The following is a 16,364-nucleotide window of genomic DNA, read 5'->3' as shown; positions in this document are numbered from 1 at the left end:
GTGCACAAGGATTCCATTTCTCCACATTTTAGTTAAGTGGTATAATGGATGTATATTAAAAAAAAAAAGGGAAGTCATGTAGTATGTGACAACATGGATGAACGTAAGAGGCATTATACGAAGGAAATAAGTCAGTCACAGAAAGATAAATAGGATATAATCCTACTTATATGAGGTACTCAAATTTATAGAATCAAAGAGTGGAATGGTAGTTACCAGGGGCTGGGGAGTGAGACATAGAGTTAGTAATCAGTACACATAAAGTTTCAGTTAAGCAAGATGATTCAACTCGAGAGCTACTTTAGAACATTGCACCCAGTGTCAACAGTAACATATTGTACCCTTAAAAAATGCCTTAAGGGGGTAGATCTCATGTGAAATGTTTTTACCACAATAAAATAAAATTTAAAAAGCTACTCCATAATCTTCACCAGCTTCAAGCTGGTAAAAGATATAGCCTAACAAAGAGAAATAAAAACAAACTCTGAAGGGGAAAAATCCCCTAAATTATATGCTCGCATCCTCTAGAGAGAATTTCTCTGTTCTCTGGAGGGATAAATTGAAACCAGAAGCTTACAGAACTTAATTGTCAGGAAGAGTCGAATTTCAGGAGACTTTGGCATTGGCTCCTCACCTTATATGTCTCACTTGCCAGCTGGCATTTCTGAGAACATATCAGTTGCAGTTGTTTTTGGGCTTTTGGAAAATGTGCACACTGAATAGTTTTTGAACGGTTGTTGAACTTCTTGTTTGTACAGTGACCAAGTGCCTCAGTTTTTCCAATCTCTGAAATGGGAATGATGATGAACCACACTTGTAAAACCTTTTTGAGCTCTGTAGATGAAAGGCTTTATGTGAGTATAAAGTATTGTTATTAAAATAATAGAATCTCTAATTAAAAGGAATAGCCTATTTAGAGCTCCTTGTAAATTCACTAATCGGTGGTCTTTAAGCATATTTAGTCTAATAGCCTTCTGAGGTGAGCTGATACAGTTCATGTAGGAACATGCACGGTTTGGTTGTTCTCACTTTTTTCCATTTCTAACCCGGTCCTAAGTAGGTTTAGGACTTTGTCTTTTTAAATTTAATTTTTGCCAAGGACATACTCAATGGTAGATAGATTGGTATCTAGGGATCCTTTGGTTTTGTTTCTCACTCCATTTTCCAGTAAGATAATGCAATCTTTTCTAAAAGGCCTGTCTCCTTGTATTTTTTGCTGCTGCTATTGGTAGATTAAGGGAATAAATGAACTGAGCTTAAGTTGATGTAGGGAACCACTAGGGAATCTAAATTAGAGAAATAAACATTTTGAGTGCGGGACTTCCAAGTGAAGACACTTTTCAGTTGTCTGCAGCATTTTAATGAAATCTTTAGGTCACATTTAGAAGCTCAAAATATGAGAGGGGCAGCCCGGGTGGCTCAGTGGTTTAGCACCACCTTCAGCCCAGGGTGTGACCCTGGAGACGTGGAATCGAGTCCCACGTCAGGCTCCCTGCGAGGAGCCTGCTTCTCCCTCTGCTTGTGTCTGTGTTTCTCTTTCTCTTTGTGTCTCTCATGAATAAATAAATAAAATCTTCAAAAAAAAAAAAAAGAGAGGCCTGACTACAGAGCTTTGGGAGAGATGCTGGAAAAGGAATTTTTTACCTTTCTAGGGCACAGGTCAGCTCACATTCAGACAAATGTTTTCTTTCTTTCTTTTAAAAATTTATTGGGGTGTAATTGATATATGATATTATATTATTTTCAGATGCACAATACAGTGACCCGACACTTGTATACACTGTTCAGTGAAAGTTAATACCTAGTGATGTTGACTATATTCCTCATACTGTACGTTACACCCCCATGACTTATTTTGTCACTTGGTGTTTGTTCTTCTTAATCCCCTTCACCCACTTTTGCCTCCTTCCCCACTTCAATTCTTTCTCATTATTCCTTCTACGTTGCTTTTCAGAGGCAAGGATGATTTTGTAAAAAGAAACATCTTTGCTCAACATAATTGTAAGGCAGCTCTGGTCTTCTGAGTCAGAATTAATCATTTTGTCTTTTGTCTTCTGTGGTGTTTGGTTTATTCTTTTGTTTTCACTTTTCCCACAGTTAGACTTGTGTTGGTGGTCCATTGCACATGTGCCCTTCATCTCCTGGATGAAGGCATTGTGCCTTCTTTTCTTCTTCTTCTTCTTCTTCTTCTTCTTCTTCTTCTTCTTCTTCTTCTTCTTCTTCTTCTTCTTTTTTAAAGATTGCATTTATTTATTCATGAGAGACACAGAGAGAAGCAAAGACATAGGAGGAAGGAGAAGCAGGTTCCCTGCGGGGACCCTGATGCTAGACTTGATCCCAGGACCCCAGGATCACTCCTGAGCCAAAGGCAGATACTCAACCATTGAGCCACCCAGGGGTCCCCATTGTGCTTTATTTCTATCTGTATCTTCTAGTAACTAATGCCTTTTATTCAATTATTCATTGATTCATTTATCATCCACCCAACCAATGGTTAGGTAGCCCCAGTTATGCTAGGCCCTTCAGGTATAAAGAGGGGAAAAACATGATTTTTTTAAGGTGTCCACAGTGTAGTCGATGAGGAAGACAGACATGAACATATTTTTTACTATACTGCTTGTAAGTGGCATCTAGTAATAATAATAACACTTAATATAGAACTTACTATGTTCCAGACACTGTTCTAAGTGCTTAATATGTTAATCTACTTGTTTTTCACAAGGACTTTATTAGGTAGCGCTCTCATCCTAATATGAAAGGTTTGGAGAAGTGAAGTTCAAAGTTACAAAGCATGTAACTTCAAGTGGGAACATACCAAGTGGGAACACAGAGAGAGGCATGCTGAGTTTTGACTGGCCTTTAGGTGGCAGGTGTTAATGAATGATCTGTTGAATAAATAAATGAGGGAGATAATTATCTACTGATAATTTTGTTTCCAGCAACCAAAAATCATTGTAGTAAAGGAAGTGAAGGAATATTAAAACTCATGGCATAAGTTATGAATTACTCAATTTCAGCAAAATTTAAAGACAAGTTTTATGAATTTAAATGTAGAAATGTATTGAATTGATTATTATAAAAATTTGGGGGTGCTATTCCTTAGCATTTTGAAGGAGAGACTCACTCTTCTATTGTAAAGCGTGGCTATTTCTTCATCTCCAGTCATCTGGCGGTAGGTAAATAGCTGGAAGCTTGGGCATTTAGTATTCTTTGGATGTAATTTTTTCACTCACTCCTCCAAAATATTGCTGTAAAAGTTGCCAGAGAAGGTGATACATTTTAATCAAAGGTGTTTTGAAACAGATATACAATTTTAGTAGGTTTCCTGGGGGGGGGGGGGGGGAAATAACCCTAGAGCTTGATGTATAGCAGCTGGTACTGTAGTAGTTGTTCAATAAATATTTATAAATAATTTGTACGTAATAGCTTCACTCTAGTAATGTAAATTTTAATGTTTAACCAAAAATATTAAAAAAACATGTTTCAGTCTTGGGACTAGTAGAATTTTTTCCTTTTATAATTTTTTATTTATGTTCTTATATGATGTTACAATATAAAAAACTACAGCTAACTGAGCTATGTGAGGATAAATAGGATATTTTGTATGTTACAAGGAGGGTAGAACCCAAATAAATTACCTTAAGAAAAATTCTTCCTACTCATGATATTTTTAATGACATTTTCTTTAACCATCAAAAAATCTATTGGGTTAGTAGAAAAGGAGGACTGTGTATTTTTGTTTACATAATACAAATGCTAATTGTTTCGTTTCATGCTATACAATTTTCTTTGTCTTTAGAAATTCAAATGATCCTCTCTCTGCTATGGTGTAGCATTTTTTGCTTGCCTCTGCTTTGCTATTTACAGTTTATTAAAATTATTTGCAAGGCCTGCTTTTCCTCTAATCCATAAGGATAGGGAGAAAAAGAAGAAATTTTTATTTTAAGAGAAGAAATATTATGTATATTGGATTACCTACCACATGATTTATACTTTTTTGTTTTTAGTTAATTTTTCAAAAAAAATTACAGCTTTATTGAGATATGGCTATAAATAAAAGTGCATGATTTTTAAAGTGCACATCGTGGTGATTTGGCTTTATGTTTCTTTTATTCATTCAACAAATATTCATTTTGTACAAGGCTAAGCATAGACGTAGGCAGTGGAGAAACTGTCTTCCAGTTGCCTGTATCTGAGACAAGTAGATAATTACTGTTGGTGTGATCAATCTAATGGAAGGGGCATAGGAGGTTCCAGGGAATTCAGGGCAGGAACATCTGACCCTGACATGTAGAGTCAAGGATGACCTTGTAGACCACCCACTGTGAGGCTGCAAGCAGGTGTAGGCAACCCAGGCAAAGAGGAATTTAAGGAGATGAGGGGAAAATGCTGTGGACTGAAGTAAGAGCAAGTAAAGAGGTCTGGAAGGGGGAAGAAGGGGAGGAAGAGGAGGAGGAGAGCAGAATTGGTCTCCACATTAATGCTTTGTGTAACCCTTCTTCTTTTAAAAATTTTTTAAATGTATTTATTCATGAGACACACACACACACACAGAGAGAGAGAGACAGAGAGAGAGAGAGAGAGAGAGAGAGAGGTAGAGGGAGAAGCAGGCTCTCTGTGGGGAGACCGATACGGGACTCAATCCCAGGACCCTGGGATCACAATCTGAGCTAAAGGCAAACGCTCAACCACTGAGCCACCCAGGTGCCCCTTTATGTAGCCCTTCTAATCCCCTGGGAGATAAGCATTGCCATCCCCTTTGGTTTCAACATTTTGTTCCGATCATACTTAAATGTTTATTCTCTAATTGATCACCACCTAAGGGATGAGGTGCTGGTTAAACCAAAAGCAGTAATTAAGACTGAAAAGGGAAAAGTCAAGGACAAGTTGAAAGGATTTCCACTATAGATGCTAATCAGAAAGATGCTTAGTTCACATGACTAGTACTCATTCCCAGGTTGATACAGCAGAGACATTTGTGCTGCGGATGGGGAACCCTGCAGTGATTTGCACTTCTTGATACCATAGTGGCTAATTTACCTTTATGACCTGCTAGTCTCCATCAATTTTGTCTTAACTCTTGTCTCCTTTGTGAAATAAACCAGCTTTTGTAATGTTAGATTTCACCTAAATTCCTGGAAATCAGCTTATTTATTTTGGTTCCACCTTGAGCTTGGTGTTTATTCTCTTCCTTCTCTAAATCAATGGAACCACTCTGTGTTGGCCCTTTGGTGTGTGCCACAGGATAGCAGGGCTCAGCTGCGTGTACACCCAAGAGTGCTGTGCAGCCCGGGGGTGGGGGATGTGGGGAGGACATTGTGTGTGGGGGGTGACATGGAGTGGGCAGGGACACCTGCATGAGCCATGAGAGGAGGGAGATCTGGGAAAGTGGCACGTGGATTGGTTTGCTAGGGCTGCCGTAACGGAGTGCTACACACTGGGTGGCAAAGAGAAACTCATTGTCCCACAGTTCTGGAGGACTGAGGTTCCAGATAGAGGTGCAGGGTTAGATTCTTCTGGGGCTTCCCTCCTGCTTTGTCCAAATTTCCTCTTCTTATAAGGACATCAGTTGTATTGGATTCGGGGCCACCTAATGACCTCATTTTTAACTTTATTAAGCCTTTGAAGACCCTAGCTCCAGATATAGTCATATACTGAGGAACTAGGGGTTAGAACTTCAATGTACAAATTTTGAAGGGACACAGTGACATGGTCCACCCATAACAGCATGTGAAACCTTTCATCCTCCTTCTTTTTAGGATTTTATTTATTTGAGAGAGAAAGAGAGATAGAGAGGGAGCATGAGAGAGGATGAGAGGATGGGGGGAGGAGGGAGGAGGAGGGACAGAGCAGAGGGAGAAGCAGGCTCTTCACTGAGCAGGAAGCCCCACATGGGGCTCTATTCCAGGACTCTGGGATCATGTCTTGAGCCCAAGGCAGGGGCTTAACTGACTGAGTCACCAGGGTGCCCCTCTTTGCTGGGAGTATTTCTAAGGAACTCCAGTACTCAGTTCACTTGAAGATGCAACCATTTCAAGAGAAGAGTAAAGGAAGGAAATTGGCTTTCTTTGCCCTCTTGTAAACACCTTCATCTTCTCTTTTCTTTCCCAGAGCACAAATTCAGAAATTTCTTCCAACTACATAAACTGACTCCCTCTTCCATCTCTCCTTTTTTTTCTTTTAAAAATAAACTAGGACATTATGGTGGCTACAACTGTGGAGTTTGCAAGTTTGGCTGGACCGGCCATGACTGCAATCAGAGGAAAGCTCGGGTTATTCGGAAGAATATCCATTCCTTGACTCCTGAGGAGAGGGAGCAATTCTTGGAGGCCTTAGACCTTGCAAAGAACACGACACACCCGGACTACGTGATCACCACACAACACTGGCTCGGCCTGCTTGGGCCCAACGGGACCCAGCCACAGATCGCCAACTGCAGCATTTATGATTTCTTTGTATGGCTCCATTATTACTCTGTTAGGGATACTTTATTAGGTAGGTTTTTTCCTTAGCCGAGGGTATATTATTATCATTTGGGGCTGCGGGGGAATGGGTGGGGAAGTAATTTCAGGCAGGTTAATTAACAAGAGAGCAACCTCAGGGAGGGTTAGGCTTATGAAAGTCATAGGATGATCAAATGCTGCCTGAAGCTACAATGAAACACTTTCTACCAGTATGTTGGCTGACACTTGGGAAAATGTTTTCTCCTGTAGTTTGTGTTTTGGGTTCAAAGTCTAAACTCTCCTTTATGAAGCTGTTAATCCTCAAAGGCAAGAGTTGGTGAAGCAGAGGCAAATTCCTTTTGATTCTAGAAAAAAACATGTCAAAATCTGGCCACAGAAGCCTTCTCTGACATTAGTCCTCAGATTAGAGGAATTAACTGGACATGCGCTAAAGCACATGAAGCTTCTTTGAGCAGAATTAGAGTGTTTGTGTAGAAAGTGCATTTTATTAAACTCATGTGTGTTGGTCTTTAGACTTTTGAGGCATTTATGGTGTCCATAATATGGTGCATCGCTGCTAGGATCCTCGGGTTCTTTTGGAGTTGTATTGTCAAGGAAGAGCATAAACTACTCCAGCATTGGAGAGGCAATGTAGAGTTCCTCCTGAATTAGCCCCTTGGACTGTTAGAGGGGATACTCAGGAGCATGGTACCCTGCCTTTCTAGATCCTAGAAATTGGGGGCCTGTGTAAGACTTGGAATGGGGGGAATGTTTGTTAGGAACTTCATTAATCTAGTAGGACCAGTTATGCCCTCAGATATTTCTTAGTCAGTGGATGCCACAGATGCTGCTTCACTCCAGGGAGATGTGAATCCATTCCTGGTTCTGCTTGGTGCAGTTCTTTTTTTCTTAAATTTTAAAAAGATTTTATTTATTTATTCATGAGAGACACACACAGAGAGGCAGAGACATAGGCAGAGGGAGAAGCAGGCTCCCCATGGGCAGCCTGATGGGGGACGATCCCAGGACTGCAGGATCATGACCTGAGCCAAAGTTAGACATTCAACCACTGAGCCACCAAGGCGTACCTTCCTTTTTCTTTCTTTCTTTTTTCTTTTTTCTTTCTTTCTTTCTTTCTTTCTTTCTTTCTTTCTTTCTTTCTTTCTTTCTTTCTTTCTCTTTTCTTGGTGCAGTTCTGAAGCTTTGGCTGTACCTATTATCTCCACCTTTGGGGCCCCTTGTTGGGGTCAGGGTGAGTTGAGGCATCAAGCTCCCTTTGAATAGTCAGATTCTCACTAGAATTGTCGTCCTTGAATTTATCACTGGTTCCCCGTCGCTTGATGTCACCTCATTAGTTTGTTTTGGAATATTAAGCTTTGTTCTGAATTAAAACATTTAAAAAGGACAGACTACATAGCCATGAGCAGCAATAGCATTTCTTTCCTCAGTGTGAGTCCTTTAAAATCTTGCTTCTCAGGTAAGCATCTGTCTTTCTTTATCAATAGATAAGGAGGCTCTTCTGGCTATAAACCTTTATAGCTTTCCTGTCATCACTTGGAGAAATTTTTGTTTTATGAGAGGATAGTATCTCAAGAGAGAAAGAAGACTATAGTTTCTGGTCAAACCTAGGAATTAAATTTATATTCGTGTCTGTTCAGCTCTCTGAAGTTATTATAGGTACTTTGAAAAAGAACTAAAGTTAGCCAAAGTTTCTACATAACCATCAAAAGTTGTTATGAAGGCGGAAGAAGGATGGAACAGGCAGTAAGGGGGTCATTAAATTGCCCAAAGCTTTTCACTAAAACTGGCAGTTCCAGTGGCCAGCCAAATTGGTTTGAATATATTTTTCTCTCTTCTAGTCTTGGCGACCATGCTTGTCAGCTAGTGGTTGTAACTGATTGATGGCTGAGGCAAAATCCATAGAAGTTCTTTTTGGTGACATAAATGCCTGAATTAGGATGAAATGTAGTTGAAGTTGCTTTATTACTAATTAATCCCTCTCTTATAAATGTGTGCATTTGTAAGGAATAAGTTAGAAAATGTCTTTGGAAATATATTTCACTGAGGTCTTGAAGATCGAATCCTTCGGATATGCTTATTTCATCTTGCTGTTACTTAAAAAATTAAATATTTGGCAGGCACTCTCAAAGCTAAAAGTGACCTGAATGTTTCTAGATCTCTGTTGACAATCAGACTTTTGAGAGATGGAGAATTTATTCTAAAAGTGTTAGTTTCTTCTGAAATTGTTTTATTGTTGTTGTTGCTTTCAGAGAGATAAAAAAAAAAACAATTTTTTTTTTCAATTAAAACAGCATGGACTTATTGGCTCTGCAGGCACATCCCACTGGCATAAGGTTTCACATTTAAAATTCCATGATCTTTAATATGTTTCCCAACTGTTTTAGGACCAGGGCGTCCATACAAGGCCATTGACTTCTCACACCAAGGTCCTGCCTTTGTTACCTGGCACCGGTACCATTTGTTGTGGCTGGAAAGGGATCTCCAGGTTGGTCAAATCTAAGCATTTGGTATTTTTAATTTTGCATTTGGTCAAGACCCATGTTAGTGTTTGCTTTATATGCTTTCTTATTGCATTTGATATTATGAGTTAAATAACTGGCTGTGCATTTTGCTTTTAGCAACTTATCGGCAACGAATCCTTTGCTTTGCCCTACTGGAACTTTGCTACTGGGAGGAATGATTGTGATGTGTGCACAGACCAGCTTCTTGGGGCAGCGAGACAAGATGATCCAACTCTAATTAGTGAGAACTCAAGATTCTCCAACTGGGAAATTGTCTGTGATAGGTAAAGTCACATGTACCTGCAATAAAAATCCAGAGACCACATTTTCTTATGCATGAGAGATGGAGAGGCACTTTATATTTCAGTTTCGAATGCATGCTGGGTTCTTTTTACATGTTTCCGAAAATGATTTTCCTGAGGGAAGTGGGATTTAAAAGAAATTCTAAGCCCTTTTATTCAAAAAAATTGAGGCATAGAAATCACACTTGTGAATTGAATGTGCTTGGTTATCATTTCTAGATCAACTGTTTTAAAATTAGAAGTAGTTTCTGCATTCAGCCAAACATTTCTTAAGTACTGATCATATTCCAAGCAGTGTAATTCTTTTTTTTTTCTCAAGCAGTGTAATCGTATGACAATACAAGGATGAGTAAAATCGAGCTTCCCTTTTGCATATTGTTTTATATTTACCAAGGCAGATTGCTTGTAAACAAATTACAGTACAGTGTGAAAAGTATCATGATTGATGTAAGTGCAAAGCTAGGAAGAGAGGGAAAGTCTCTAAGACGTAGAGGCACAGACCTCAAGCAGACGTAGGGGAGTGTGGTAAGTCTGTCCTAGGTAGAGGGAACATCCTGTCTAAAGCTGGAAAAGTCTCTGGTAACACCCTGGGATGGCTGGACCATAAGGCGAGAGTGAGCGGAAAGGGACAGGGGATGGAGCAGGGCAGAATGATCTCTGAAGTATTGAAGAACACATCATAAGCAAATTGAGAAACCTGCAGCCCATGGAAAATCCTGTCCTCAGTGATACCTTACATTTGTTTTTTTTCTTGGCACACATCTCAGAAAAAGATTCCCCAAGAGGCTACTCTGCCTTCCTTTATTTATCTGTTTCCTCCAAATCCTCTGGTTTTTAACCCTATTGCTACCTAGCTCCCCTGCCCTGTGTCTTTCTCCTGCTCCATGACACCGAGCTTCTTTGTCAACGCCTTCCTTCAGTCTGGGCATATGCATGTTTGCAGGGGTGTAGGCCAACCTAGCAGGGACCCCCTCTCCTACATCCTAAGCTTTTCCTACAGCCTGCTGGATAATGCTCCACAACATGTAGGGATGTAATAAGTGCTCTTTAATGTGGTGGTGTAATTCCATAAAGCACCATTTCTCATAGTGCCTTGGGGTATTTAAAAGTAGGTGGTATGCAAAGAGAGATTCCTATGATCAAATTTAGGGAATATTGAGTTAAAAAGTTTTTAAATTTGAAACTATCTCAGAACTTTTCCTCTGGAAGTCTATTATTAGAGGTTGCCTAAACTTACCTGACTCTGGCACCTTTAATTCACAGACCATGTCACTGGCACATGTTTAAGAAATGCTGCCTTCGAGGCCTTTTTTTGCCTTATTGTTAGGGACTGGCCTCTTTCATTCTCACATGTGCGCTGATTCTATTCTCACATACCCATGACTAACCCCATTAAAACACACACAGAGGGGCACCTGGGTGGCTCAGTGGTTGAGTGTCTGCCTTTGGCTTAGGTCGTGATCCCAGGGTCCTGGGATTGAGTTCTGCATCAGGCTCCCTGCGAGGAGCTTGCTTTTTTGTCTGCCTATGTCTCTGCCTCTCTGTGTGTATCTGTCATGAATAAATAAAATCTTAAAACACACACACACACACACACACACACAAAGAAACATCTTCAATATTTTATATCCCACAACAAAGTAATGCTCTTCTGGTAGAATTCCAGACCCTAGCAGGTATACTCTTTAATGGGTGTGGAACCTTTTTGGCTTCCTTGTTTACCCCATATTCATCCCCATTGCCCTGGAACATTTTCTGACACAGCGTTTCTCTTGACATTTGTCCTCTACCTAGTTTCATCTGCTTTTTAGTCTTGCACCTTTGTTTGCCTTCATTTTGCCTAAAATGTTCTCCTAGCTTTACACAGACACTTCTGCCAAAACTGGCTTAGCTCCGTATAAAACAGGTCACTCTGCTCAGTTACTTAACTTCAGTTACTCAACAACATTCAAAGGCACCTCCTAGGAGTCAGCATCTTGCTCTGGAGATCTTCTTACTTTCCAGTAAAATGGCACTTTGTCTTCATAGTTATGCATATATTCATATTTTGTGCATCTGGGTTTTTGAAACTTCTTAATCCATAATTACTTTTGGAGGTAGTACTTTTACCATGTATTTTTGACCTTCTTAAGGTAACTCTAATAAGATTTAATCACAACTAAGATCTTGATTGGTTTGGTTGGCCCAAAGTTATGATACTATTCACAAATTAAAACTTATTATTTTTACTCTCCTTACAACCCATAGCCTAGATGATTATAACCGCCGGGTCACCCTGTGTAATGGGACCTATGAAGGCCTGTTAAGAAGAAATCAAGTGGGACTAAACAGTGAGAAATTGCCAACTTTAAAAGACATACAAGACTGTCTGTCTCTCAAGAAGTTTGACAGCCCCCCTTTCTTCCAGAACTCTACCTTCAGCTTCAGGTTGGTGCTCTAAGCTCTGTTAGATTGGCATTTTAAAAATACTTTTAAGATTTTCATGCTACTGGTTGTAATGAACTGGAAGGAAATCCAGTTGTTGGGAGCCATGTACAAAGCTAAGTAAGCAGAAGGCCTTGACATGTGAGGACAAGGAACCAGTGTTAGGAAAGTCATCATCCACCCACTACAATGAATAGTGTAGTTTTAATTTTTTCTAACTTAGCTATTCAAACCCATCATTTATATTTCTAATTTCACATATATAGGTACAGTCTTCAGAACCAGGGTACTTCACTAAATATAGTATTTAAAAAATATTTGCTCATGCTCTTTTTCTTTTCTTTTAAATTTATCAGCCATAGACCTAAGATTGAAATCTGAGATCTCAGAGGAGTATTGTAAGCCAAATGCAACTCAAGTTACAGCACAGCAATGACATTACAATACTTGAAATTTAAAGGCCAACTAATAATTCTTTCCCTGTAAAAAGACTTTAAGAATTGTGAGAAATAAGTATGGATATAAATAAGATTTTAAGCAAAGATGAATGGGGCTCCCAAAAGGCATGGTGAATAGATTCATGGTCTTCCCCCAAACCAAATTCTCTCTCTCCTAACTGTGTGTGAATTATACAGCTGATGGGTTATATGGGGCTGGGGTGGGACAAACTGAAAAATGCAAAGGTTGTGCTAAGTGCAGCAGAGCTCACAGTCTGTGTGGGGGTTGGACATGGCTCTCAGAGTAGTGTCAAAGGTCATATAAAGGCTGACATTTAAGATTGTTTGGAAATGCATTCGTTTTTCACAGTAGTAAAAATGCTATTGAAATGGAGTGCAATCTTTATAGATTTGAGTTAAGGGAGTGATTATCAAAATACGGTGCCTAGACCACCATAAATGGCATCGCTTGGGAGCTAGTTAGAAATATAAATATGAAGACCCAGCTCACACCTACTGAATCAGGAATTCTGAAAGAGGGGCATGAAATATGTGTTTTTTTCCCAGTGATTCCCATATATGCTTAAATTTGAGGATCACTGAGTTAGGATAAGGACAATTTGAATTTCCTGAAAATGAGGAGGAGAAAAAGACAAGGATAGGAGGAATTTGGTTGAGCTGAATTTAAAATGCTGAATATATTATAGTCAAGCTAGAGGTTTACTTAGTTGAAAAATGGGACTAAGATTATGTTAATTCAAAAAATATTTCTGATCGCAGAGCCTATGCTGGGCATGGTACTGAGCTCTGGCAATGAAAATCTGAAAAAAAAAAAAAACAGTCTGTGTGCTCTAGGAGATCATAGTCTGGCACAGGAGAAAGATATGAAGAATTGTCATACAGTACATAAAAGAGGTTTAATCCAACTGAGCAGGTGCAAAAGTAGCATTGATTAAGAGGTCCCGCCCCGTATAGAAGATCATCATTAAAAGTTGGGGTTAATTTGTAGTTAATTAGCTATGACAGAGCTGCCCATTTCCCTATCCCATATCAAGTTAGAAGACTATTATTTAGGTTAGAAACAATAAAAAGAGACCTTTGTCAATTGTAACTGTTGTCATTGACAAACTGATTTTCTCTCAGGAATGCCCTGGAAGGATTTGATAAAGCAAATGGAATCCTGGACTCTCAAGTGATGAGCCTACACAACTTGGTTCATTCCTTCTTGAATGGGACAAGCGCTTTGCCACATTCTGCTGCCAATGATCCTGTTTTTGTGGTATGTTCAAAGGCTCAGAATAGATGAAAAATTTTCTACATTTGATGTTGGATTTATTTGCTTTTCAGTAAGATTAACGTTTGGTGTGTGTTTTATTCTCTTTGTGAACAAAGGGACGTATTCATATGTAAATTTATTTATTCTCCACCCTAGAGGTGGTTAGATAGTATTTAAACTCCCCTTTTCACACACCCATGCTTTAGAGATGGTTAGTTTTGGAATGACACCAGACAGGAGTTTATAGTTGAGAGGTGGATTCATAAGTTAGCATAATGATATTATATCACAATTTAGCATAATTTATATAACAAGTTAGTATAATGACAATAATTTTTCAGTGATAAAATGAGTGATGCTGAAGATGAGTGTAGAACCACCACGACTCTTGCACGAAGCCCAGCCATCTGGCACCTTTGGAGCAGCACACGAAGTCCACAGCTCTGTTTGGTGTTTGGCCCTGGCCCCCTCACTTCACAAAGCATTATGCCTAAAAATGAGCTACTCCTGGGGTCATAATATCATTGTGTACTAGTTTGGACTGAATCTTCCATGTAAGACACTTGTCAGAAGAGAGTGTGAACCTCCCTGGGTGTATAAGAAGAGGTTCTTTTACTCATTCGGTGTCTACTTGTTGATCAATGTAGGTTTACCAGAATCTGCTCTTGCTTTCATGATTATATGTCACCTAGTAACAAGTTTATTTGAGATGGTGAGGACTATGGCAATACCCACCCACTATGAACACTCGGTCGTGCTGAACAGAAAAATTGATTTGGGTCAGTTTGCAAAGTTGCAGGTATATTCAGCCATTTTTTTGCTTGCAAATGAACAGATTCTACTCAAACTAATTTAGGAGAAAAATTAATTTATTGACTTAAATAACTGGGAAACTGAGGAGTGCTGCTGGTTTCAGGTATTGCTGAATCCGTGGGCTCAAATGATGTCAGTTCTGTCCCTGTCTTCATAAGCAACCTCTTCCCACGTGGAATTGAGCTAGCCAGGAACCTGCATGCTACCAGCTTAGCAAGTGGGGGAGCAGCTATGTTACCATAGTAACGGAGAACAGTCTCAGGATTGGCCAGGCCTGGATGATTTGCCTTCTGTGAACCAGTGTGGCAAGGGGAATGAGGTATTCTCATTGGCCAGAGCAAGGTCACATGTTCATCCCCTCTGTCGGGGCAGGTGTGTGAACCCCCACACACTCCACTCTAGGGAGCTCCCTGCAGGAAAGGAAGTTTGTGTTAGTCAGCAGAGGGGTGGAGAGTGAGGAAGGAGGGCTGGATAGAAAAAATGACACATGCCTTTAGTTAATATAAAAACCACATTTGGTGTTTCTTAATTAAAAAAAAAAAAAAGAGGGATCCCTGGGTGGCTCAGTGGTTTAGTGCCTGCCTTCCGCCCGGGGTGTGATCCTGGAGACCCCGGATCGGGGCCCATGTCAGGCTCCCTGCATGGAGCCTGCTTCTCCCTCTGCCTGTGTCTCTGCCTCTCTCTCTCTCTCTCTCTCTCTCTCTCTCTCTCTGCCTCTCATGAATAAATAAATAAAATCTTTTAAAAAATTGTATTTATTTATTTATTTATTTATTTATTTATTTATTTATTTATTTATTCATGGGAGACACAGAGAGAGGCAGAGACACAGGCAGAGGGAGAAGCAGGCTCCATGCAGGGAGCCCAATGCAGGACTTGATTCCAGGATCCCAGTATCACACCCTGAGCCGAAAGCAGATGCTCAACCATTGAGCTAATAAACACCCCTGATGCTTCTTAATTTCTTAATTGGCTTCATATCCCTGAGAGTACAGCCAGGACAGCGGGCTGCTGTTGACTAGGGTGAAATCTCACAGTTCTTTAAAATTCAAAGTGTGATGACCCCCCACTTGATATGCTTGAGTCTGATTTCTGTCTCACTTTAAAACAAAAGGAAAAACAGAAAGAAACTTGATGCTGGGATTGTAAAGAATCCAAGTTTTGTTAGTTTTAAAAATGTGTTTACCAAGGGCCTCCCAGACAGTGCCTGGCCAGCTCCAGGATGTCTGTGGTTGCTTTTATCCCCCCTTAAATACAGCTCACCCAGAGTTGGCTTAGAACCTTTAGATATCTTAAAAATTTGTATTCTAGCTGCTAACCCCCTCCAACCATCTCCACTTTACAGATACTTAACTCATTACCCACTATTTTAACACTGTCTGTTTTCAGGGTTGTGTGTCTTGGATTGATGGTTTCTGAGCAATTAGAAGAAGAAATTGCACCACTGGTCCTGGTCCTTCTTCTTTTTTTTTTTTTTTTTTTTTGAGGGTATTTTGATGAATTGTTATTAGTATAGATTGTATAGTAATAAGCACTTTTTCCAGAGTTTTCCTAACCGTAATGTTAATTTTATCAATGTATCTTAGTCTGCTTGGGTTGCCATGACAAAAATAAAACAGACTGTTAAACAACAGAAATTTATATCACACAGTTCTGGAGGCTGAAAGTCCAGGAGCAAGGCACTGAATGCCATAGTTCCTGGTGAAGCCCTCTTCCTAGCTTACAGACCACTGCCTCCTTGGTGCTGTGTTCATACATAGTGGAGAGAGGGGCAATGAGTTTTCTAGTGGGTGTTTCTTCTTACAAGAACACTAGTCCTATAATCTCAGGGCCCCACACACATGACCGTGTTTAACCCAATAACTTCCTTGTAGGTCCCCTCTCTGAATACAGTCTCATTGGGGGTTAGGGCTTCAACATTTGATTTTGAGAGGGCCATAATTCAGTCCATATCATAATGTATCCTGAAACCATCAGTTTACAGCAGTTTGTTTTTTGGACTCCAGGGAGGCCACATCAAAAGAGCCCTGGATTAAAAATTAAGTAAGTTTTTTATTTAGTCCTGAATTGTGTAATTTTGGGAGTCTCACTGAACTGTGTGGAGGCTCTGTTTCCTATGCTGCAAAGGGCAGGTCACAGGGCTTGAT

At 39.8% G+C, this 16,364-nt stretch overlaps 1 protein-coding gene across 3 annotated transcripts in view; it reads left to right on the top strand.

Annotated features, from left to right (window-relative positions):
- Positions 1-16,364, top strand: part of DCT (dopachrome tautomerase) — a 73,475-nt gene that overhangs the window by 3,675 nt on the left and 53,436 nt on the right. For all 3 annotated transcript variants that reach the window (XM_055335916.1, XM_055335917.1, XM_055335918.1), the window contains exons 2-6: positions 6,196-6,495; positions 8,849-8,949; positions 9,083-9,249; positions 11,515-11,694; positions 13,272-13,407. In XM_055335916.1, coding sequence (XP_055191891.1) covers positions 6,196-6,495; positions 8,849-8,949; positions 9,083-9,249; positions 11,515-11,694; positions 13,272-13,407 — 884 coding nt within the window. The remainder of the gene's footprint in view (positions 1-6,195; positions 6,496-8,848; positions 8,950-9,082; positions 9,250-11,514; positions 11,695-13,271; positions 13,408-16,364) is intronic.

Source organism: Nyctereutes procyonoides, unplaced genomic scaffold, assembly GCF_905146905.1.
Source record: "Nyctereutes procyonoides isolate TBG_1078 unplaced genomic scaffold, NYPRO_anot_genome, whole genome shotgun sequence".
In the NCBI taxonomy this organism is placed as follows: Eukaryota; Metazoa; Chordata; class Mammalia; order Carnivora; family Canidae; genus Nyctereutes; species Nyctereutes procyonoides.
The sequence above is the reverse complement of the archived record's forward strand: the minus strand, read 5'-3'. Positions and strand labels throughout refer to the sequence as shown.